General features: G+C 34.4%; 1 protein-coding gene across 4 annotated transcripts in view; it reads right to left on the bottom strand.

Moving 5' to 3' along the window:
• Cul1 (cullin 1) overlaps window positions 1-27,200 on the bottom strand; it is a 65,418-nt gene that overhangs the window by 2,111 nt on the left and 36,107 nt on the right. For all 4 annotated transcript variants that reach the window (XM_089712174.1, XM_089712175.1, XM_089712173.1 and 1 more), the window contains exons 3-19: window positions 26,576-26,658; window positions 25,690-25,795; window positions 22,047-22,142; window positions 21,394-21,540; window positions 18,978-19,124; window positions 17,866-18,045; window positions 17,303-17,437; window positions 13,927-14,085; window positions 13,359-13,488; window positions 7,866-7,999; window positions 6,982-7,089; window positions 6,246-6,317; window positions 5,613-5,765; window positions 4,957-5,075; window positions 3,434-3,554; window positions 1,868-1,968; window positions 907-1,012 (exon numbers count right to left, since the gene is read on the bottom strand). In XM_089712174.1, coding sequence (XP_089568300.1) covers window positions 907-1,012; window positions 1,868-1,968; window positions 3,434-3,554; window positions 4,957-5,075; window positions 5,613-5,765; window positions 6,246-6,317; window positions 6,982-7,089; window positions 7,866-7,999; window positions 13,359-13,488; window positions 13,927-14,085; window positions 17,303-17,437; window positions 17,866-18,045; window positions 18,978-19,124; window positions 21,394-21,540; window positions 22,047-22,142; window positions 25,690-25,795; window positions 26,576-26,658 — 2,097 coding nt within the window. The remainder of the gene's footprint in view (window positions 1-906; window positions 1,013-1,867; window positions 1,969-3,433; window positions 3,555-4,956; window positions 5,076-5,612; window positions 5,766-6,245; window positions 6,318-6,981; window positions 7,090-7,865; window positions 8,000-13,358; window positions 13,489-13,926; window positions 14,086-17,302; window positions 17,438-17,865; window positions 18,046-18,977; window positions 19,125-21,393; window positions 21,541-22,046; window positions 22,143-25,689; window positions 25,796-26,575; window positions 26,659-27,200) is intronic.

Here is a 27,200-nt window from a genome sequence, read left to right as displayed (position 1 = left end):
ATTTAAATCACACATAAACCACGTGAGATCTAAGTTAATACCACTTACAGGGGCTTTAAGAAATGCTGCTAAATATATACCATTTAAATTACGATATAGTATCTATAACACGCTTGTTAAACCACATCTAGATTATCTTATCCCAGTTTGGGGGCAATCGGCGCCTACTAATTTAAAAAAACTACAAATTACGCAAAACAAACTAGTAAAAATCCTTTTTAACTTTAATTTTTTAACGCCAACTAAGGATCTATACTCCCGTACCAAATTGTTTGATTTAAATAAATTATATAAATATCACACATGCATACTGATTAAAAATATTCTATCTAATAATATAAAAACACAAATAATACTAAACAAAAAATCCCACAAATACCACACACGAAAGAGTGATAACCTTGAATTACCATTTATAAGAACTCTATACGGTAAGAGAAACTTAAGATTTGAGGGAGCACAATTGTACAATAGCTTGCCTAAAGTAATTAAAGAATCCTCATCAATTACTATTTTTAAAAATAAGTTAAAGACATACTTAACTAATTTCGATAGCTGATTGTGTTATACTAACTGCAAAATTGTTATTTCTCATATGTGTAAAAGATCATTGTATTGTTCTTGTTTATTTTATGAGATAAATAAAGTTCTTTAAACCGACAAACATGAAAATTGGTTTAGCAGTTTTTACATGAAGGAATATCAAACAATCATACAAACTTTCGCATTAATAATATTAGTAATATAATAGTAGTATAATACCTGTGTTGAAATTTCTGGAATTCAAGTTACCTTTTATATGTGTTACAACCATGAAATTCGGTTCAGCTGTTATTGGGTGAAGGAGTAACAAACATACAAACTTTCGCATTTATAATATGTATTAATAAAAAAGTATATAAATACCTGTATGAGCATCTTTCTGTCCTCCTCAATGTGTTTGTGTGTCGCCTCTTGTTCCACCTTCAGTTCCGTTTTTAGCGGTATATTGATGTTAACGCGCAGTTTTTTGCTAAAAATTAAGTATTAAATTATATTTCTACGAATAAAAACAATAAAAAAGGATAATATTCGATTTTTGGTGTTTATATTTATTTATTTACGCTTTGTTGAGCTGATAAATTGCAATTAGGGCCGATTTTTCAATGCTTGGATAAAACTTATCCGTCCAATAAAGTATTACACGATAATATTAAAATGTCACGTAAACTGTCAAATACGGGCAATTAGAATACGTTTTTAAAATGGTAGTTTTATACATTATTCGACGAATAAGTTTCAACCAAGGATTGAAAAACCAGCCCTCAAAGAAAATATAATTCATAATTTATTTAGAAGTGAAACTTCTTGAGGCGCTTTGAGAGTAAAATTCGCGTCATGGCAATACAAATTTTGGTACCTTTGAATCTTGCCAAAGAAGTTTCACATCTGACACTTGTGCTCAGCACACGCGATTTTTTAATTAAATCTATAATATAAAAATGAATCGCAAAATTTGGTAAGCGCATAACTCTAGAACGGCTGAAGCGATTTCGTTAATTATTTTTATATGATATTCCTGCAAGTTCTTATGGAGAGAAAACGTAAACTCGTACCGCGGGCGAAGCCGGGGCGGACAGCTAGTAAGTAATAAAAAAAATGTGTGCGTGTACTAGTGTACACACGTAAGAAGTGAAACTTCTTTATGACCTTATTTTTCAAAAAATAATTTACTATATGCAACTTTACAGAAATACGTCGAATCACGCGTGGTAAGGATAAGAAAAGGATGGCGCGTAACGGAAAAATGTCACGCGTAACGAAAAAATGTTACGCAAATTTTTTTTCCAACCCCGATAAAGAAGTTTCACTTCAATAATATACTCACTTCTTATATCCTAAATACAGTTCAACAAGGGACGACTCGGTCAATTCCGACTCATCGTCCGCGCACACCAGCAGCTTCGCTTTTAGCAGGATTTGTAACACCTGTAAGTAATAATTATATTTAAATATTAATAATCTTATATATAAAATTCTCGTGTCACAATGTTAGTCTGCATACTCCTCCGAAACGGGTGGACCGATTCTCATGAAATTTTCTGTGCATATCGGGTAAGTCTGAGAATCGGCCAACATCTATTTTTCATATGTACCACGGGCGAAGCCGGGGCGGACCGCTAGTAAATGTATAAGTTATTAATAGTCTGTCCACTATAAGAATTGCCTTTTGACAGCTTGACGGGTGATACCAGAAGTGATGTTCAAAAGATTATCGATTGTGATACCATTTCAATTATAAATTCAAAATATGTATTATCATAAATCGAATCAGGTACGTAAATAATAATTACAACGTAAACAATAATAAGACCACATATCGATGCATTTTATGTTAAAACTAAACTAAACTAATTATTTATTGGTTTCTATCTTAAAATTTGTTAACGATTTTTAAAGTTAAGAGTATGAAATTGAAAATGACGTCGTATTTGGAAATGACTGCTCGTAGTGAATGAACGAAAAATTATTTATTGGACATCATATTGGAGTCAATTAAAAAAAAAATTGTGGCTATACGTAAACAATGTTTAAAAGGCGGCCTTATCGCACACAACGATCTCTACCAAGCAACCTAAATGACAAGGAAAGTTATTGAGCCGAGGTGATGCATCATAAATAAATGAATACCTGATGTTTCACTATATTTTTCTTTTCTAATATATTTTTCCATGATTAAGTATATTATGTTATTATTATAATAACAAGTCAATAATTGCGTTAAAAACAACCGACTTCAAACTTGCACTTGCAACATTTAAGAATACAGACAAAAATGCTCATAAAATAAAAACTACTGGGCCTATCCAAATAAAATTTTTATGCGACCAATTCGACACCATCCCGCGTCGAACAAAAAAAGAATCACGTAAATCGGTTCAGAAACCACGGAGTAATCGGTGTACATACATAAAAAAAAACATACCGGCCGAATTGATAACCTCCTCCTTTTTTTTGAAGTCGGTTACAAATATTTCCAATACTTCTTATCTGTATCAGAAAATCCCCCTCCATCTATTCATGTATATTATCAAATATGTTATAATAAAAATATTTCCTATATTTATAATGTTACTAAACACATTTTCAATACATTTCCAAACGAACCTGAATCAAAAGAACATATCCATACTAATATTATAAATGCGAAAGTAACTCTGTCTGTCTGTCTGTTACTCAATCACGCCTTAACTACTGAACCAATTTTCATGAAATTTGGTATAGAGATATTTTGATACCCGAGAAAGGACACAGGCTACTTTTTACCCCGGGAAATAGGATAGGTTTTATCCCGGAAATCCCACAGGAACGAGTACTATGTGGGTTTTTCTTTGACTGCGCAGGCGAAGCCGCGGGCGGAAACCTAGTATAAAAATAAGTTTGTAAACTATACCTGTATCAAAAAGTCCCCCTTGATACCAGTAAAGTGCTCCAACTGACGGACTCTCCACGACGTGTTGTCGTTATACTGCAGGAGTACAGCCATTTGGAACGTGCTCGCTTGTAGTGTGTATCTGTTGATTAGTAAGTAATAATAATAATATCTGTTAATTAGCAAGTAATAATAATAATTAATAATCAATGTATTAAGTTAATTAATCTATTGTTAGACGTAACTTTTGATTTATTTATTATTTATTTATTTACTCTTTATTGTACAAGAGTCTTATTAAATAAAAGTACAACAAAACCATTCAAAATGTACAAATGGCGGCCTTATGGCTCAAAGCCATCTCTACAGTGCCACAAACTTAACTGACCCGGTGGCAAAAACTGGAACTACGTGCCGCCATTTTGAAATGTCACATTTTCACAGACTTTTCATACGGAATATTTTGTTTATATAAAAGAAAGCGACATCAGTGACACTGTCACCGGGTCAGATAAGTTTGTGGCACTATACCAAGATTTAATATTTTTGTGGATGAATAGTTGTCACTATTTCCTGTCAAAACATGCTAGCTGTCGAATACTATAAAATGCTGCGTTTCTTTGACTCGTGGCGCATTCGTACGATTCGTGCCGGGGGGGGGGAGGGCTCGGACGTTGTTTATACGACGTTCGACCCAACTACCCTCACTTTGCTAATAGTCGTCTACCTACATCAATTAGCTATCTGTGTAGAATCGCAGTACATTCTTATTACATTCAAACTAATATTTAAACCGGCCTCCCGTTTTATTTCTTATAATATTATATTTGAATAATATACGAGAAAATATATTTTATACTAATTATTATTAAAAAAAAAACACTAAAGAACATGCTCCAGTAAGTGATCCAAAAATGGTTTGTCATGAAATTATTGTATGTATTGTCACCAATCTATACTAATAAGCTGAAGAGTTTATTTGTTTGAACGCGCTAATCTCAGGAACTATTGGCCCGATTTGAAAAATTCTTTCGGTGTTAGATAGCCCATTTATCGAGGAAGGTTATAGGCTATATATCATCACGTTAGGACCAACAGGAGCGGATGAATCCGCGCGGCACAGCTAGTCCTTGATAAGTGTACAATGTTTGAATTACATTCGTGCGTTCAAAGTGGGCTAAAATCGATTCTAGTCTTTTGAATATTATAATTTAATATTTTAATGAAGACAATATCGATGATAGTTTGACTATGAAAAATGCGCTGCGCTATATCTGCGCCGGCCCTTAAGGAGTCGGTCACACACAAACATACATGCGAAGCTAAAAATGCTAAATAATTAATAAAAAAGACGTGTGTCACTCGGGGACTGCCGCGGTAAAGCTATTGCATGGTATGCCTTCAAGCCACACCTCCGCGCCCGTCCCCGTGGGGAGCGTGAGGTTTTTTCGTTACGGAATTTCTCGATTCGGTCCCCGCGCTCAAGGCCCGCGATAGAAGCTATGTAATAGCTTTAAACATACATATAATAATAATATAGGTACCTGTTCTTAAAACAATTGGTGACAAGCTCGCCCTTGCTCATGTTATAGAGCCAGTTGAGCTTTCTGCCCGAGTGCTGCGACGAGTAGAACGTCGTGAAACGGTGCACTGAACGCTCCAACTGGAATATATCAATAAATTAATTAAATATAATATGTAGATATATACATTTTTAAAGAATAGAAAAAAATTGAATACAAAGCGGGATTTGAACCCGCGTCTTCCGCCAATCTGGGGCGACGATTCCGCCTCGTGGTTGTATTTTTTATATTATTTAAAATGTTATATTTATAAAGCATTTGAATGCCATAAAACCAAAATATACATTTCAGATATAGTATTAGTTTTTGAAATAATAAATAATTTTTTTTTTAGGGTGCTTATGTATTATTACTAGTATACTAGAAGTTTTTGTGTTTCATCTAGTTATTTCTTCTTTTGATATAACATTTATGAAATTTTCGGTTTAATCAACTTAAATGTGGATGTTGATTTCATATAATGAACCTTATAAACTACGCTTTTAAGTGTTTTTCAAATGAGATACTATCTGTCTGCATATCTGTTTGACTATCTATCTCTCTGTGTGTGTGTGTGCACGGTGTATTCGTTTAAATTATTTTCCAACAACATGTTTGTCTGTTTGTCCATCATATACCTCGGTGGGCAGCTGGAAGGAGGTGGACTGCTGGAAGGGCCACGAGCCGGAGGACAGCACTTGTATACTGAAGTCAATGTGCAGCGGCGCTTCGCTGCTGTTCGCTATGTGCTTGCGGAAGTTCTCGTTCAGATCCTTCGATACGCCTATGTCCTGTTATACATTAAAAATAAAATTTAAAAAAAAGCCTTGCAAGTCGAATTGAAATGTTCAAAGTCTGTTAAAATAAGTACAAGAGTACGCGCCACGAAAAAAGTCCCACGGCGAAGGTATGTACTAAATTTGACAAGTCAGTTTTTTTTTGCGCATAAAGCGCAATGTCTACGGGACTTCTTTTGTGGCGCACGTCTACGGGACTTCTTTCGTGACACACGTCTACGGGACTTCTTTCATGGCACGCGTCTTCGGGACTTCTTTTGTGGCGTACTCAACGATTTAACATGAGATAACGTTTTATAAGCTGGCGTCGTTAATTCTGAATGCTCGTCATCGATGCAATTAGTCGAAATATGTTTGATTAGTTTAACTATTAAATACAAAAAAAGACACGTGAAAGTTTAACTAACTAACTAACACTTTATTGATTGAAAAATATGTATTAATAAAAAATAAAAAATTTAAAAAGTAACTTACTTGGAACATTCTTTGCAATTTGCTTGTGTATTCGAAACCGCACGCCTGTTTTAACTTTGAGATCATTGAAGCCTGCAAATAAAATATATTATTTTAGAATTATTGTTTTAAATAACCGATAAAATGCTTACTTATCGAGATATATTATATTTCAATAGTTATTTGAATGAATCTCTTTGAGAACTCGAGTTAAATAATCTCTTAAAATATTACAGTAAGTAAATTTTAGTGAAAATAATTCATAATATATAAATACACACATATCTTCAATGTTAGCAACAAATAAATGCAATAAACTACTGCATTGATTCGAAAATTCTTATATATTAATTAACCCATTGAGCCCCGAGCGGCCCGATCGGTTCACGACACAATAGATTTTCTATTGTGTCTGTGATTCCGGGGCCTGAGTTATTAAGGGCCGATTTTTCAATCCTTGGTTAAAATTTATCCGTCCAATAAAGTGTTACACGAACATATTTGAAATGGTAGTTTAATACGTTATTCGACGAATAAGTTTTAACTCAGCATTGAAAAATCGGCCCTAAGTATAATACAATATAAGGACGTATAAAATGTCGTAAACGTATAAAATAAATAAGGACGTATTTTAACAATTTAAATAATAACAGAATAATATATGTTTCTCAATATCTTTTCTAATAAAATTGGACAAATCCTATCGAGCATTTACTTATATTTAAACATTAAACATGTATATTTATTTATTATTTACCTCAGCGTCATCGCTAGCGGACATGTGCTGCACGAGTCTCTTGGCGAGCATTTTACTGTAGAACTTTTGGAATACGTCCTTGTCCTCTATGTATTTGAATACAACCATCTGCAAAAAACATATTAATTATTATTATAATGCATTAAATAATTAATATTTATAAAGAAACTAGCGACCCGCTCGCGGCTTTGTCCGCTGTTTTTAAACCCAATAAATGATATTACTTAAACTTATCTCGAGAATCACTCTCTCTATTAAAAAAAACCACATCAAAATCAGCTGCGTAATTTTAAAGATTTAAAAATACATAGGGGCACATAAAGCGACTTTGTTTTATACTATGTAGTGATGAATTGACTGAATTATACCAAATTCAATATGAAGTTCAAATTGTTTTGTTATTTTGGGTACAATTTATGAAAAACTTATTAATTACACTTTGGGTCAGAAAAAATTACACGACTTGAGCCAAGTTTAAAATGGCACAGTGCTGTTTTCAGTTTAAATTTTTTAACAATAACAAATCTCAAAGCCCTTCTTATCTGAATTAATATTGAATTTTACAAAGGTAATTCAAATTCACCAAAATTTAGGTATTTTTTCAGTCGAGTCAAGTCAATTCTGAGTAAATCAAAAACATTTTTTTGAAAAAAAAAAATTGGTTGTCTGTAAAGTCGGTTTACTGACGATAGTTGAACGTGTCAACGTCCGATTGTGCTTCTTTGTCGCTCGTTCCGCGCTCTCGCTCGCACTTCAAGCCTTACATGGAACGCCTCAGAGCGAGGTAACGCCGCATGACTCATGTTTTTTCGTGCGTGCAGCCGGCTCTATCGAATTCTAAGACGTTGTCACGTCAAAAAGCACCAAATAAACTATTAACTAACCACTTGATTCAGCGTATCTTCCAATTCGGCTTCCTCTGGATTCTTGCTTGATTTCTTCAACAACAGATCGCAATATTTGGCCAATAGCTCTGGGCTTTTGGACGACGAGTTCGCCGCTTTTGTCACTGCGTTGCCTGTGGGAATTTTTTTAGTAATAGTAAATATAGTGCATTTTTAATGGTGACGTGTTGAAATGATAATGAATATACTATAATGAATATCACATATTTTTGTAGTAGCAACGGAAATAACTAATCAGTCATTAAAATAAGCTTATATTCATGGAATCATCAGAGCTACACATACGCAAAATTGTTTATCATTTTTATAAAAACTGTCAACTGTCATAACCACGAAAACATACTCTCGTGAAGATAAAATCGTTACTACGGGAAATATTCTAGTTTATGTCGTTTAAAAGTGAAAAAAGTGGAAAATATAACCTGAAGTTCATGTGTGATTGTTATCCAGTGAAAGTGTTGTGTTTTTCGTAAAAAAAACTAGTGCTAAAACTCTATAGTGACACTTAAAACTTTTTGCAAACTACAGACTACCCTCAACTAAACCTTACATTACTATTGTCAAGTGAAGATGACATGACATTGACATGTCATGACAATCCATAGACAATATTACCTGTGTTGCTACTACCTAAATAAATAATAATAGAATATAAATATCATTAACTTTTAAAAATAATAAATAATAAAAAAAAATTTCAAAACAAAAAAAAAAACAATAATAAAAAACAAAAAAAAAAAAAAAATTAATTGCATAATACTATATATAAGTTAATAATGATTAATGAATATAAACATGCTACTAGTTTGATCATTGAAAAATATGAGTAATTATAATGAAAACTCCCCAACTTGTATTTCAAATGAAACTGAAACTCAGCTAATGCCAAGGAATAATGAGAAATCACCTAATAAAACCACTGCTTGTAAACAAAGCAACAAAAAATTTGTACAACAAGCGTTTCACCCAAGCTTATTCATGTCAAAACCTAGAAGCATATCAACATCTGAAATTGAAAACATCCAAACTCAGTCCAGTTCTGATTTAACCCAAGACACTATTCCTCCTACTTGGCAACGAGTACCTTCCCTAAGAAATGCCAAGCGGAAAAAAACATCCTCTCCATCTCCAGAAAGAATATCAATTCACAACCAGTACTGTGGTCTTCCCGTTGACCAAAGGGAAGATGATTTGAGTAAAAATAGTGAACCCATCAAGAAAGTAACAAAACCACCTCCAATAATATTATATGGTATCAAAGATGTCAATAAGCTTACTGAACTATTAGAAAACACCATTAGCAAAGAAGACTTTACTTACAAAATCGTTAACCAAAACCAATTACGCATTAATTGCCAAACTATAGATTCTTATAAGAAAACAGTATCTATTGTCAGAGAAAAAGGTTTAATTGGACACACATTTAATAGCAAAGATGAACGCCCCTGTAGAATCGTCATCAAAAACCTTCACCATTCTACACCCATCACAATTATTAAAGAAGCCATCGAGGAAACTGGAAATGTAGTTATTGGAGAAATAATTAATGCCAAATACGGGCCAGACAAGAAACCAACTTCAACATTCTTTGCTAACCTAAAACAGAATTCGAACAATACAGCTGTAAAAAATATCAAATTCATCTATCACCAAGCAGTCACTATAGAAGATCCCCGGAAACGAAACACTATTGTACAATGTCAAAGATGCCAGCAATATGGCCACTCTAAGAATTATTGTATGAGGCCCTATCGCTGTGTTAAATGTGCACAATCTCATAGAACGGCAGATTGCCCAAAGACTGATCGTACTACACCAGCAAAATGTGCTTTGTGTCTTGGTGCACATCCAGCAAATTATAAGGGTTGTGAAGTGTACAGAGAAATTCTAGAAAGAAAAGAAAAGAACCGCTCACATCTTATAAATAGAGAAACAAATAAAACAATACAAAACTCTAACACTCAAAACCCACTGCTAAATAGTAAAGATAATTTCACACAAAATACTAATAGCAACAAAAACATGAGATATTCTGATGTACTACGAGGTAATAAAAACAATGATCCTATAATTCCACCAACAAACAAAACCATTGAAGACATGCTACTCAGACAAGCAGAAAAATTTGATCTTATACTCCAACAAATGAGCACACTAATCAACCTGATTACTACCCTCGTGTCCAAAATATCAAAATGACGTCACTCAAAATAGCAACTTGGAACCCAGACGGTCTGTCTCCAAAAAAACATGAAGTTGAACTTCTATTGCACTCACACCAAATTGACATACTTCTTGTGGCTGAAACACATTTCAATAATAATAGCACTTTTAGAATAAGTAATTATGATGTATATGCAACTAACCACCCAGATGGTACTGCTCACGCCGGTGCTGCTGTTATAGTCAAGTCCAACATCAAACATCATGCCCAACCTAAATACAGAACAGCCCACTTGCAAGCAGCCACCATCTCGATTGAGGATAAAATTGGAAATTTTAATGTGTCTGCTGTTTACAGTCCTCCTAAGCACAAAATAACAGATGGACAGTACAATGAATTTTTTAACACACTTGGCACTCGATTTATTGCCGGCGGGGACTGGAATGCAAAAAATGTTCATTGGGCTTCAAGACTCACTAACACTAGGGGGAGAGAACTCAAGAAGAGTATTGACAAAAATATGTTAGGAACCATCTCTACATCAGATCCTACCAACTGGCCAAGTGATTCGAAAAGATTGCCTGATGTTATTGACTTTTTTATAATGAAGGGTTTATCAAGCCTATTCCATCACATACAAACATGCCTGGACGTTGACTCGAATCATGTCCCAGTTATACTAACCATTGGCATAAATGCTATTAAAGTTTCAAAAAGTATAAAACTTTATAATACACGCACTAATTGGAAAAGGTTCCACAAACTGGTTAACGATAGGCTTGATCTGAAAATACCCCTGAAGACTGAGACAGATATAGATGAAGCTACAAGAATTTTTACCACAACAATACAGGAATGCTGCTGGACATGTACTCCCAACTTACCGAACCGCCTACCTCAGGACAAGCTTATCTCAGAATCCATAAAAACAAAAATATTGGAAAAGAGGAGACTGAGGCGAGTATGGCATACAAGTAGACACCCAAACGATAAAAAGAAACTGAATAAAGCCACCAAGGACCTGAAAGCTCTTTTATCCGAAGCCAATGATGCATCGATGCAAGCTTATCTGGAAAATCTAACAAACACCAAAGCCACAAATTACTCACTTTGGAAGGCATGCAAAAACTTTGACCGGCCACTTCATCACAAACCACCAATTCGAACTCAAGGCGGGAACTGGGCTAAATCCCCGCAAGACAAAGCTACAGCTTTCGCAAATCATCTTAGTCAAGTTTTCCAGTCAAACCGAACAGAATATGACGATGATGAAACGTATATTGATTCAGTTCTCATGCAGGACTACCAACTCGATCTTCCTCTAAAACTAGTAACTCCTAAAGAAATCCGTAGGAACATTACAATCATGGACAGTAACAAAGCACCAGGGTTTGACCTCATTGATGGAAAGGTCCTGAAGGAATTGCCACGAAAGGGAATAGTATTTCTTACCTCATTATTTAATGCTATACTGCGAATAGGGCACTTTCCTGATTTATGGAAAGTCTCGCAGGTCATAATGATACTTAAACCTGGAAAGCCTGCTCATGAACTAACCTCATACCGACCGATCAGTCTTCTGCCAACTACATCTAAATTATTCGAGAAATCTCTGCTCCATAGACTTAATGACATCCTTAAACAAAAATCAATTATCCCTGACCATCAATTTGGATTCCGTAGTGAACATGCCACATTGGAACAGGTCCACAGAGTTTGTAGAAGCATAAGAAAGTCCTTTGAAAAGAAAGAATATTGTTCATCTGCATTTCTTGACATACAGCAGGCTTTTGACAAAGTTTGGCATAAAGGTCTATTGTACAAAATCAAAAATTTATTACCACATACCTTCTATGGAGTTTTGGCTTCTTATATATCCAATAGAATATTTCAAGTAACAGAAAACGAATGTACATCAGGCTTCTACAATATCCTTGCTGGAGTACCACAGGGATCAGTACTCGGACCAGTTTTGTACACCCTATACACATCCGATATTCCAAGAAACTCAGATGTAGTAGTTGCGACGTTTGCAGACGATACAGCGTTACTTGCATCACACAAATGTCCGATGCAAGCATCCCAAAATCTACAAAAGGCACTGAATGAAATAGAATCTTGGATGAAAAAATGGAAAATTACTGCCAGTGTCACTAAATCAGTACACGTGACCTTTACTCTTCGCAAAGATAACTGTGCTCCTGTTACACTAAACGGTACTCAACTTCCCCACTGTGATACTGTCAAGTACTTGGGCATGCATCTAGATCGTCGGCTTACCTGGAAAGAACACATTAAAAAAAAAAGGGACGAAATAAATTTAAAATACAGAGGACTCCACTGGCTTCTAGGTCGAAACTCAAAACTGTCCATGAACAACAAACTCCTCATTTATAAAACAGTCCTTAAACCAATATGGACATACGGACTGCAACTTTGGGGTGCAAGCTGTAACTCTAATATAATGATAATGCAACGAGTTCAAAACTATATTCTCAAGCAATTATCAGGTGCTCCCTGGTTCATCAAAACAGAAGAGGTCCACACTTTATTGAATATACCAACCATCAAAGAGGAAATATGTACGCAACATTTTTCATACAAAGTGCGATTGAGAAAACATCCAAACCCACTTGCTACAAAACTGCTTCAACCTGAAAACGTGCGTCGACTCAAAAAGCGACGAGACATTTTTGACTAGTCAACACTGCCGGCTACCAAGCCCGATTAAATAAAGGGTGGACTCCAATGGGAGCAGCATCCTTCCTGCCATACGCGCCTTCAACATATCCGCTTATAGTCTAGCGACTGATCGCAGATATAATAATAATAAAAAAAAAAAAAAAAAAAAAAAAATTTTTATAAAAATACTAGAGGTTTTAAAAATATTGCACGGAGCACCAATCAATGAAATCCAACGAAAATATTTTAATAATTGAAATTTCTTTCTTTATCTCCTAAAATACAAGCTGATAGCTTGGAAAGATAAGGCGGTATAGCAATCATTGTCAAAAGCAGTAATTTTAAAATCGATTGAGCAGCTTTTTAGTTTATTCGTTACAAACAAACACACACACAAAACATTCCTCATTATAAATCTAGTATAATATCTATACTAATATTATAAAGTTGAAGAGTTAATCTCGGGAACTACTGGTCCGATTTGAAAAATTCTTTCGGTGTTAGATAGACCATTTATAGAGGAAGGCTAGGCTATATATCATTACGCTACGACCAACAGGGGTGGAGCCACGGGGGTGAAACCGCGCGGAGTAGCTAGTTTAGTATATAATATATAGAATACTCACTGTTAATAAACCGTCCGCAAGCCTTGTCCAAAGCCGCTACGAATCCAGAGTCATTGTTGAACGCGACCAACACTAGCGCGTTATATTTCTTGTGCACTTCTAGTATAGTGGACACGTATACTTTTGGATCCTGGAAGGAGAATTATTATTAATTTGTATTGTATTTTTAAAATAGATTTAAAACATGTTTTACTTCATGTATTTTTTTTTTCTTTATTTTTGTAATGTACCCTGTTGTACTGTAATGTTATTGTTGCATTGTGGTATTTTGTGTTGTACTGGTATTCTGTATTGTACTGCAGTATTCTGTGTTGTACTGCAATATTCTTTGTTGTACTGTGTATTCTGTGTTATTCTACTGTGTTATACTAGTGTCGTACTGTGTGCACGTTCTCGCCGAACGGCTGGTTTGTTTATGTATGTTTATCGCATGATTTAGTACATTTATGGTGTATTTTGGTGAGTTTTTGATGTGTTTGCGTGTTTATGGCATGTTTTATAATTTTTTTGGTGTCTTTTCTTTCTTTCTATAAGATGTATTTTTCGGAGTTTTTGTATTAACACATACCGTATGCGCACTCTCCCCGCACTTGTCGATCGCCTGCAGCCCCTGCGCGTGTATGTGCTGCTCGAGCAGGCGCCGCAGTTCACACAGACCGTCCGGTATACGAGCCACCAGGCTGTACATACGACCTAGGTCCGCGTTCTTGTCAGCGTCTAGGAGTTTCTGTGAGATGGATATAAATTTGATTGAAATTGTTTATGTAATATTTCAACACAAAATAAATATAGAGGATCCGACTCGAAGGACCATAAAATCACACGGCCGTTGGTTTCAACAAAAATGGCAATTTTCTTTCAGTAAGAGCGAGCGCCCACGAGCAACTTTGTCTCCGCAACAATTTTGTCTCCGCAACTATTTTGTCTCTCCAGCCATGGGCTAGTATGAAAGTGCACGTACGTAGCGACGCAACTCCCGGGAGACTTTTTTGTCCGCGGGTTCGGAGACAAGCCCGCGACGCAACTGTCGCCCTATCTATTGGTTTCAATGCAAGTGCGCGCACGGCGACAAAAATGTTGCCAGGCGACGGCCGCCGGCCAGTTGCCGCGTAACCGGCGTAGCGATAATACCTATTTATGTCAACGTATTTTATTCTCGTATACTGTAGTTTTAACCGACTTAAAAAAAAGGAGGAGGTTATCAATTCGGCCGGTATATTTTTTTATGTATGGACACCGATTACTCCGAGGTTTCTGAACCGGTTTACGTGATTCTTTTTTTTTTTTGATGCGGAATGGTGTGGAATTGGTCCCATAAATTTTATTCGGATAAGCCCAGTAGTTTTTATTTTATGAGCATTTTCGTCTGGTCTCGATGACTTAATTGAAATGTAGCAAGTAACTTTGATTCATTTCCAGGTAACCGATTGAGCTGAAATTTTGTATACAATTTATGTAAATTGGATAGCGATGAAACATTATTATGACATAGCGCTGATTTGATGATGGAATCGGAAGGTGGCCATAGGAACTTAGTAATATATTGACTCAACTTTATCGAGTTTGGGCTCGTTTGATTTGTGTTGAAAAATACACTAAAAAGTATTAAATAAAAATAACTTCGTTAAAAACAACCGACTTCAAAAACGGAAAAGTAAAAAATAAAAAAGATTGATATTCATATTATTACAGCTAGCGCGCACGAGCAAAAAAAAATGTTGTGTGGTTTTATGAAACCACGGTAAAAGTGAAACTGTTCGAACGGTTCCGAACACTGCTTTGTGTAGCGCATGTCGCGTGACGGTCGGCTGCCGAGTAGGTATACCTACTCGCAGCCGCGATACACGCGACATGCGCTACACAGACCAAAAAGTTTGAGACGATGTAATAAAAGTTTCACTTTAATAATAATTACATTTATTATTAATTACTACATATTATTTAGATGTTTTATTTACTAAAAAGGTTTGATGTCGATGCACGGGCTTAATACTAAGTGCTTAGTGCTTGGCACCGACTTCAAACCTATTTAATAAATTAATAATATTGTTTTTAATTAAGTTATTTTTATTATTAGTAGTTTTCTGTCTATAGTAGAGCCATTTTAATAGGCAACATTGACAGTTCAATAAAATTCAGCAATGTAATCTAGTAACGACGCCATAGAAAAATATGTTATATCGTTTTGTTGGAACTGCACATTTACTAAACTTTTTTCAATTAAGATTACATATCTATTCTAATATTATAAAGAGGAAAGGTTTGTATGGTTTGTATGGCTTTCAGTTTTCACGCATAAACTACTGAACCGATTACAATGAAATTTAGCACACATATAGAGAGTAACTTGGATTAACACATAGGATAGGTTTAATCCCGGAAATCCCACGGGAATGGGAACTATGCGGGACAAGAGCACAGACCACAACCGTCTCTTCGAAAACCATGTTGATAAATGCAGAAAATTTTAAAGAAAAAGTTGCGTTGCTGTCGCTTTCGTGAGCGCATCGTTCAAAACTTTGCGAGGAGACAGCGACAGAGACAAAATAGTTGCCGGGCAACTAAGTTGCTCGTGGGCGCTCGCTCTAATAGAAATACATAATACGAAATTGATTTATTTTTAGTATTTGTATGAATAACGATATATATAAAAATGAAACCCGTTTTGCGTTGTCACGGCATCACGTGTGAACGGCTGAACCGATTTCGACAATTCTTTTTTTAATTATATTCCTTGAAGTACGAGGATGGTTCTTATGTAGAGAAAACGTAAATATGTACCACGGGCGAAGCCGGGGCGGACCGCAGGTAATGATATAAAATTCATTTTTCTACGTTTCGATATTTTTATTTATAAATGTCATATAATATAGTGAGAGTTGTTATAAACCTTATTATCCAAAAGCAATACCTATGACGACACAGAATGCTGTTGAATCGATTATGATTAGAATTTTATTGCTCTTTGATGCTTGCAGTGTGATTTTCTGCACCTACGTTACAATATTAAGCAGAGTAGATCCTATAGCGATTACATAAAAAGTTTAAGTATCTTCTAGCCATAATATGGCCATTGGCCATGTGTGTTGCAACTTGAGTCTGCTTTTTAATCTGTCGTGACCAGTATTTTTAAACACATAAATCTATTATTTATTTTAAAATAAATTAAAATAAAACTATTATTTATTTATGCGCTTTTTTTAATCTGTCTTATCTTGTATCTTTTGTCGGCTTCGCCCGTGGTACCTACACTATCCTATCACTTAAGTTAGATCGAACTGCATATGGTGTGCGAGTTTTATTATAATCGGTTAAAGTGGTTTAGGAGTCCATTGAGGACAAACATTGTGACACGAGATTTATACAGGGTGTCCCACTGTTGGTATACTAAGCTCAAAGGAGGTTATAGTTTTGCATACGCTGAGTACGTAAAAAATAATTTAAAAAATCCAGACGCATTTTTTTTTCAAATACATGAATTCTTAAAACTTTATGTGTACACCCAAAACAAGCAACCTGCCCAACTTTGCCACCAGCACGTGAGCTATCGTTTAAGATTATGTTTTCATAGACAAAATGCTCATATTAGAGAAGCAGTATATGCCGGCTGCGCGAAGCTAGAGAAGAAAACATGGATTTTCAGGAAAAATTTAGCAAAAAATTTTGGACCTAATTTTTTTTTTAAGTATTTTTTACGTGATCAGTGTATGCAAAACTACAAGTTCCATCACGCTTAGTATACCAATAGTGGGACACCCTGTATATATTAAGACTAGAGGTTTCGCAATAAAAGGTAGCCTATGTCCTTTCTCGGGTATCAAAATATCTCCATACCAAAATTCATGAAAATTGGTTCAGTAGTTTAGGCGTGATTGAATAACAGACAGACAGAGTTACTTTCGCATTTATAATATTAGTATGGATAGTATGGATTTATATCTCACCTGGAACTCAGCGTGGAATATCTCGAGGTGTTTCTCGATGAGAACTCTGTCGCAGGTCTTGGCCAGTCGTTCCATTGTCGTTTCGTGGAGATACACTTGCACACGCCTCTGTTCCTCTTGTAGCCTTTGTTCCGCCTGGAATGTAAAGTTTTAATTAGTAAATTTAGAATGAAATTAAAGTGGACATGACTTGGATATTTAGATTTGTATACGACTTTGTTTTGTATGATTTGTTAACTTTGAAGTAGTTTCTGTTCCACCTGAAAATTTATTGACTTGACTAGGTAATTTTATTCTTTAAACGGATGAATATTGAGTTAAAGAGTTGCTTGTTTTTGCCTTTGTTTTGGTTTTAGTGTAATAGTTTTCCATACAAAAGCTACCAAACAAATTTATTATGGACATAAATTTATATAGTTTTAAAGAAAATGATATATGTTTACCCAGATTGCCATACAGCCTATAACAATTCCGAGAAAAGTAGAAAATTCGGGTTTAATTCTCATTTAAGCTTAATATATTTTCCTCTAGATTCTATAATATATTGTTCATATAAACCTCACCTTAATCATATATTCAGTGACCGGATTGTTCCTCAAGAAATCCGTACTTTCTCTCGTATAGAATCTTTCCGTGTCCTCAAGGAAAATGGCTTCGAATGTTTCCTTATACACGGCGAGGTTCTGGCCTCGAGCTGATGGTTCCTCTTCGTTGAGACCAAGGGCTACGTAGCAGTTGATTACCTGGAATTGATAATGACCAAATTATAGCACTAAATTGTATGGAAGAAAGGTATTGATTATATAAAAATCGTTTTTCAAATACATTTACTACATGGACAGTTAATGTAAGGGATTGAAAATATGCGTTCTGTTTGTCACTCGCTTACTTAATATTTCTGTCAATAATCCAACGAAATATCTCAGTTTGACAGCTGAGCGACGCCATTTACAATACCTTTAAGCGCCTGTTACAAATGACCCACAAAATTTCGAGTCATTTGTAACAGGATGGCGGTTCTACAGGGGTCTTAGTACGCAATGACAAAAAGAAAAATGATGGTCCGAACGCTGATACCGGATGCGTTAAGATACTGTAATATAAAATATAACAGTATCTTAAGATAAAATATTATAGTATCTTCACCGTGTGTGACGCGCTTTATTGAGTTATACAAATACAAGATTTTACAATAATTATAAATTCATAACACGAGAAATGTTAAATGGGAAGAGTACTGGATACAAACTGATAGATAGACCATACCAAATTATGAAAAAAAAAATACATAAAAAAACAACAAAGGAACCAAAATGATTTGATGTAAAGTTTGATATCAAGTTACATGTTTATCTTTTATTATAATGCTATTTCCTACACTTATAACGAGAAATATGTAGTGTGAGCTATTTTATAAGCCTGCACATATATCAAAGTATAATTAGGGACAATTTATCTTAGAACAAATCTATACCAATATTAAGCTGAAGAGTTTGTTTGTTTGAACGCGCTAATCTCGGGAACTACTGGTCCGATTTGAAAAATTCTTTCGGTGCTAGATAGCTCATTTATCGAGGAAGGCTATAGGCTATAATATATCATCACGCTACGACCAACAGGAGTGAAGCCACAAGAGTGAAACCGCGCGGAGCAGCTAGTAACAGATAAAACTCACCCCAGAAACGAGCCGAGTGTTGATCGTCTCTCCGTTCCGCTCGCGTTCAATCAATTTCAGCACAGCATTCGTCACTTGTTTGTTTAGGCACTTGAACAGATTGTCGCGCCACGTCACCAACGCAAGTTGATATATTTCGTATATACCCTGTAAAGAAAAGAAAAGAAAAAACGTTTTTTTTATGACCATAGAGGTTTGGCGAAACAATTTTTTATCCTAAAGTTATTGTAGATTATATTTTTAACACTATAGATGTTCGTGTCAATTTTTTTTACCCCAAGCTGTGTACTGGCCGATTAAGAAGAGCTGGAACGTAAACACATTCACACATTGCACATGTGTATTGTCTGTGAAGACGCGCGCGGCGTGACGTCATACTGCATACGCATCATGAAAAGTCTGTCTGTCTCTCTCGCGCGCAGACTAGCTTATGAGGGTGAAGGGGACAATTATTGTTTTTATTTTGCAATTGTTTATAAATACAGGGTGATGTAATTTAAACAAAGACGTTAGGTATACTACTAACTATATTCGACGAGATAACTACTTCGCGGCAAGCGGATTAGAATTTTTTTTTTACTTTACCTAGGTTAAATTATGTAACAATTTTAATAAGTTTTGTAAACTAAATGTAAACGCAGTAAGTTAAAATTTTCATATGTACATAGCTGAACAATACAGCTTTTATTGTAATGTAGCCTTATCTCTTACGTGCTAGGGTTTCGCTTGTATTGTATTGGGAGTGAGCGAATGTGTTATTTGTATTAGACCGGGAGATACTGACACAAAATTTCGAGTCATTTGTAACAGGATGGCGGTTCTACAGGGGTCTTAGTACGCAATGACAAAAAGAAAAACGATGGTGTGAACACTGGTACCGGCGGCTTAGTCGCGTGGGCGTTAGTCGAACTCGTCGTAAAAATAGCGAAAGTCAAACGATTTGTAACACAAAAATTTTAGAATTTACCGATAGCCCATAAAAAAGAAGTAGGCGGTAGTGTCATGCCATACTTTTCCGGTGTGACTTACAGCCCGCCATACCGACGCAAATGTGTTGATTTAAAAAAAAACAATTCAACCATTTGTACCAGGCTAACTTTTGCACAGGTAACCATCGTCGTGTAGCCATTTACGAAAATCACCATACCATACTTTTCGGACGATTCCAAATGGTCGCCATACCGCCGAAATTCTGCAAAAATTTTTTTTTTCGCCAAACTTTTTGTACCAGTATTGCATTTGGATTTTTGGAGAGTATTTGATAAAATGTGACCATTATTATATTTGCCATACTTCTAGTAGGGGGAAAAAGTGCTGCCATACTTCATAAATAAACTTATTATTAATTTATAGAAGTGAAGATTTCTACCACCTAGATCTTTGAAATTTTGTATTTATATTTGTTGAACCTCAAAATTATAGGAAAGATTAATGCCATACTGTTACAAATCGTTCAAAATACGAATAAAATCATACAATAAAAAAAAATCTTATACACATTCGCCACCTCCCACAGGTATGGCATTATCACACTTCTATTTATAATCATTCAGGAGTTGTTGAAAAAAAAATTTAGGGTGTTACAAATGGTTCGGCGAAAAAAAAAATTGCAGATTTTCCGCGGTATGGTGACCATTTGGAATCGTCCGAAAAGTATGGCATGGCGATTTTCGTAAATGGCTGCACGACGATGGTTACCTGTGCAAAAGTTAGCCTGGTACAAATGGTTGAATTGTTTTTTTTGAATCAACACATTCGCGTCGGTATGGCGGGCTGTAAGTCACACCGGAAAAGTATGGCATGACACTACCGCCTACTTGTTTTTTATGGGCTATCGGTAAATTCTAAAATTTTTGTGTTACAAATCGTTTGACTTCGCTATTTTTCCGACGAGTTCGACTAACGCCCACGCGACTAAGCCGCCGGTACCAGCGTTCACACCATCGTTTTTCTTTTTGTCATTGCGTACGACCCCTGTAGAACCGCCATCCTGTTACAAATGACTCGAAATTTTGTGTCAGTATCTCCCGGTCTATATTGTTTTTATCGTTATTTTGCATATGACATTAAATTTAATTATTATTTGATAATTGAATGATTATCAATACTATATTACAATAAAATTGATTAGGTATGAGAATAAATAATTAAGTTTTAAATTGCTATTTTACATATAAGTTATGAGAGCTTTCATATTACATATCTACAACGCACCCATTTTACAATTCAAGTCTACACTAGAATCGCATTTATTTTTGAACACACTGTATAGTAAAATTGCATAAGTGTGTACTGTGAACATGCCAGCTTTCCTTAATCGACCAGTATTAAAATGTATGTCTGTTTGCGTTTGGTTTATAGAATTTTAAATTGGGCTTTTAAGCCTTTAAAAAGCTTATCAAATGTATATATCTACCTTCCTGCCTTCTTCACACTCCCGCTTGACCCAATGCCTGTTAAGGTACGAGCACACCCCGTTCAGTACACGAGACGAGAACTGATATTCCTCCCACTGTTTAGTGTAGAAGGCTAGAACATCTTCGCCCATGAGGTCTGCGCCGTTCTGTTGCGTGTTAAATCATTTAATTATCCAAAGAAAAAATAAATAGTGAAACTTGAAAAAAAAAAACAAAGAGATTCCAAGTGGAGTTAACTTATAGTGAAACCAAGGTAAATGGGTTTTATTTGACAAATATTATTTTATTTTTCCTTAATAAGCAGGTTAATGTGCCACTCTTGTTATTATATGCGATGTTACTGTTTTTAAATATGATACAGGCGATTGAGCTGCAAACTGTAAATAATAGAAGGTCTTTTTATTGTTCACTATCTAGTTCCAAACTTAGATGAGAACTTTGGAATCTAGATAACCCATACAAACATTAAATATTTTATCATAGATCACTAGAAAAACATATTATTTTAAGTGAAATAACAGAAATATAGCAATAATTAGATACCTCTATAGTTAAATAATTAAATTAATCGATTATAAGTTCGTAAATAAAAAAAAAAATAACATGAATATCCGACTTGAAGGACCAATATTCAAAATAAACATTAACATACCTTCAACAAATTTATAAGATACATCCTTAGGAATTCCCGCAGCCTCTTGTACAGTTCTAGTCCAACCAATTGCGCGCCGCCTGGTACTTGCCCCGTCTGCAAGTAATATAAACCTTATTGTAATGGAATACGGTTCAATTTATAATGACATTATGTTGTAAATTATACTACGATTTCTGAACATATTTACATTTAAAGATCCTTTCCGTGTTGGATAAAGCTCAAAAGACTTTTGAATGAATATAGATAATTATTTTTAATTTTATTAAGGGCTTGGTCTAGTAGTGCAAACAAATGCATCCTGTCATCCTATATGTAAATAATACAAATGTACTAAGGGAAAGTTGCTCCACTTAATTTTTAAAAATTAAATCATTCGTATGCATAATTTAATATTCGTAATAAGTACCAAAAATGACAATTTGAAACAATATTCGTGAAAATTACACCGGGTGATTTTTTTTATCAGTACACAAAATTTGCGAATACTTTCTATTGATATCTTCAACTTCATGTTTATATAACTGATCAACTTTTACAAAGAAATTTGGACGAAATATAAAAAAAAATAAGCTTTCCATACAAAATGCAGAACTCTATACATTTTTTTCGACCTAAGTTTCTTAGTGAAAGTTGTTCAGTTTAACTAATAAAACGGATAAACAAATTTTGTATATAATAAAAAAAATGTAATGTTTGTGTTAAATGAAAACAAAAGATATTTATTTCTGACTAGCTTCCGCCCGCGACTCCGTCCGCGCGGATGTCAGTCTTCGCGTCTTCTACAGATTTATTATATTATGTGTAATATATAGATTTATATTGATAAACCTAATAAATCTTTTGCTAGCATTCTGATGCTTTATCGGTTGCACTGGATTTATCTCTTTTTTTTCAATCGCTTGAATGATATAGGATGGGTCCTTAATGGGCATCGAATGCTGAAGTCTCGAATCAATCAATTCTGACAGTAGGCAATTTATGTAAAATCTTGATAATGGTCCATCATTTTATTTTGCCTAAACGTTACATACTTTTTTATATATTCTATTTTTAACGAATGATTCACTCCAGTCCAAACAGCAAATAAGCAGACTTCTGCTTCTGCAACGTTTAGTTGTCCCTGAATTTAGAAAAATAGTCATGATTCTTATCTATGACAAAAGTGTTATTTTTTGCATTGTATTCCAAATATTTAATTTTTTAACCGCATCTTCCGCATTCATGTCCTTTGCCGGAATTAGACATTTAACTTCTACAAGTCCCATTTTCCCTTTTTGATATGGGAGTGTATAAAGTAAATTTTTTAGATATTTCTCGTTATACTTTTAAAAAGTTATTATTGTCATTTTGCTCATTAGGTAAAGTAATTTCGATATCAGTTTTAAGTTTTTTGATACCTGCAATAATAACGTCATAATCGCCTGCACATACTTATCGATTACAACCTGTATACAATCCACCATCCACATTCATAATGTTTTCCTGTCCTCCTCTCCTTTACGCTGTTCACCGATACATTTGAAATGAGTAAATCTGCTACCACTGAAGGATGTTTCATTGTGATCAGCAAATTTTCACCACTGTTGTCGATTATTTGTTTTTCATTTTTAATCAGCAATTGGGAATCATCAGTTTTGTTTTTTGCAGATTGGTGATGTACCCTAACAATACGTCGAAAAGGGAAAGCATCAACGAATTATCGTTTTCGTCCTCTTTTTTTATTCTTCGCGTCTCTGTTACTTCTGTTTGTTTAGTTCTCAACACCCACTGAATTTTCTATGTTATTGTGATCTTCCATTACATCTGAGTTTTGATGATGTGATGATAATCCATTCGTTTTAATATTGGTACTTAGAGTTGGTAGACTAAACTTGAAATGGCGGACTAAATTTGTCAGCGCGTCTGTAAGATCAGAATCAGAATATAAAACCAACATCCTGTATTTAAGTTACAAAATTAATAATCAAACAACATGCCGCTACGTTGAAAATGACTAGAAGAAAAAATTAAAACACCTCGGATCAATTTTGGAGTAAACAAATCATTTTCCCCGTATGGGGATTTCCCCGGATGAACTTGGGAAGTTCAAGTTCTTAATACAAGTTTATATTATATTTCGTATTTCTCAAACGAAAAATAAACATTTTTGGAACTTCAAAAAAATTATATTATAAGAAAATTTATGAGCTTACTTTAGTTTTAAAGAAATATACATCCCTTTACTGACACCCCGTAAAATAAATAAATTGTTGCCAATCACCTTTGCAATCTATTTGGTTTCATTAACTTTATGTTCGAAGATAATTTTTTTTCTAGTAGTTACACGCGTATTTTTTTCGTTTATTTTCCATATCGAAATCAAATGTTTAAAAATACGAATATTTGCACAAAACTAAGATAAAAATAATCAATTAACAAAAATATTAAATTTAATGAAGTAGAGCAACTTTCACTTCGGTATGAAGGAAAATCGAGCGTAGAGCACACGTCAGAACGCTCCGGCCCAAGGAGCGCGACTAAAGAAATTCGCTAGGATTTTTCCTAATTATTTTAAATATTTTTTTAATATTTAAGGAATTATCAAAATTCAAAAAAAAAAATTTTTAAAAGATTAATACTCATTGGTCTTCAACCAACTCGAATAAATTAATGGAAAAAATAACTTTTAGCAGTATTTATCAATAGATTTTGTAAGGCAAAAAATGGGAAATTTAATGAATTTATAACGTTCTAATTAAGAAAATCATAAGTTTTTCGGCAATTGTGTTCAGCAGTTTTTAATAACGACTATATAAGGATAATAATGCGCTGATCAGATTGTGTAAATTGTAATCGGTTGCAACGTAGTGAGTGCACAAACTTAGCTCGAAATGTCTTTGGGGGAAATAGACTTATCTTGAAGGCCTGATTAAGGTAACATAAAGTAACTTTATAAATTTGAAAAAATTCACGCGCATTGCGTATATAACACTAATTGATAAACAAGAAAAAAAAATTCAGTTTATCATTTCATTAGCCGGGAAAAAATTGTCAAATAACTTGTTGAAAACGCAATTTTGCTAGACTGCAGCCTTAATAATCTGTAATGTAGGAATTATGCATGGTCTTCCAAATCCTTTATAGTTTGTAGAAATAGATAAGCCTTTTATCTGCCTCCATGTAAAAAGTATTTATAAATCTATTCTAATATTATAAACCTGCTGCGTTTGTTTGTTTGAACGCGCTAATCTCAGGAGCTACAGGTCCGATTTGAAAAATTTTTCGGTGTTAGAAAGCCCATTTATCGAGAAAGGCTATAAGCTATATATCATCACGCTAAGACTAACAGGAGCGGAGCTAAGCGGGTGAAACCACAGGGCGCAGCTAATGTATAATACTTACGCGCAACCTAACACAAGAATACTCGTTAATTTACAAGAATATGACCAGAGTCTTTGAATTGTTTTACATTTTATAGTTCATACTTTAATAAGTATGTTCTTCTTACATTACCTATCCTACCAGGTTGCCTGGCAGAGATTGCTGTGTAGCAACAAGGCCGCCTATTGTGCAAAATATTTGTACCTTATTAGATTGTACTAGATTTCCTTACATTGTTTTGTACAATAAAGTAGTATAAATAAATAAATAAGTATTTTACCATTTTCTTGCCACTCCCAAACGGAAGTCTGCTCGAGGTGTTGCTACCCCTACTCACGGGCCCACCGCTCTGCTGGTGTACGGACGTACAGTAGTTGTATACGTGCCTGTTTTATGTATGTTATAGGAAATATTGTTTTCTATACATATAGGTACTCGAAGATTATGATACTTGGTAATACATACTTGTCTAATTTTTACTATAATGTAACTCTAAAAAAATGTATGAAATATTATTGAGTATTTTGAGAATTCTTGTTTTTTTTTACTTGATTATTTTTGGTAATTTTCATGTGACCAGTTTTATGTGAACCAGTGTGAACTTCTCGTAATGAATAAATAATGTATGAAATATAATTATATATGTTTATTCTAGGTGAAGTTAGAGTAACTCTTCGATACCACCAAGGTTTATATGTTGAAGTAGACTTTGTGGCTATTAAATTATATTTGCCTGTGTATTACTGCACTACCAAATTTCAGTTTATTTATTAGTTCAGAATATATGATCATTGATCAGTATGTAAATAATGTAAATTGTATTTGTACGACGTTCTGAGTCTTTCTTTTCGAGATTTTTTAAACACATGAATTTATTTCTTACTAGCGGTCCGCCCCGGCTTCGCCCGTGGTACATATTTACGTTTTCTCTACATAAGAACCATCCTCGTACTTCAAGGAATATAATAAAAAAAGAATTATCGAAATCGGTTCAGCCGTTCTCGAGTTATGCGCTTACCAACACATTTTGCGATTCATTTTTATATATAAGAAAGAAGATTAACATAATTCTGTAGATACAGTACATTTTTGAAATGCCTTAAATCCTTGTTGTTTTTAGGCCAACGCTATTTATGAAGTATATTATTATTAATTAAAAAGGATACGTATATAATTCCATATATCTCAACTTTGACATGTGTTGCCTCTTGTATACTTGTTCGATGCCCTCTCGCAGGTCGCCCCATATCTGTAACAACATAAATAAATAATTATTAATTATTATAAATAACATATTAAAATAATTTTACATGTGTATAGAAACAAGAGCATTAAGGGCCGATTTTTCAATGCTTGGATAAAACTTATCCATCCAATAAAGTATTACACGATAATATTAAAATGTCACGTAAACTGTCAAATACGGGCAATTAGAATACGTTTTTAAAATGGTAGTTTTATACATTATTCGACGAATAAGTTTTAACCAAGGATTGAATAATCAGCCCTTAGTAGTGAAACTGAGACCGAGAGGCCAGATCCGACCGCGACACAACAGATTTTCTATTGTGTCTGTGATTCCGGGGCCTGATGGATTAATCGAATTGAAAGTATGTAAGGCGATTTCCTTATTTGTGTTATCCTGATATTTTAATTACCTAAGGATGAATGGTAAGAGTAGTGCGAGCGGTGTTCATAATACATAATATCTTTATTCTAACTGTTTCGACGAAATATTACACATTATCTGTAGAAGAAGGACGAAGGACGATGTTGGTTTAAATTTGGTCG

This window comes from Colias philodice, chromosome 28 (assembly GCF_061535455.1).
Source record: "Colias philodice isolate Cphi_HAF_F1 chromosome 28, ilColPhil1 Martin Lab GWU primary, whole genome shotgun sequence".
Lineage (NCBI taxonomy): Eukaryota > Metazoa > Arthropoda > Insecta > Lepidoptera > Pieridae > Colias > Colias philodice.
Note: the sequence above shows the minus strand (reverse complement) of the source record. Positions and strands in the feature narration are given on the sequence as shown.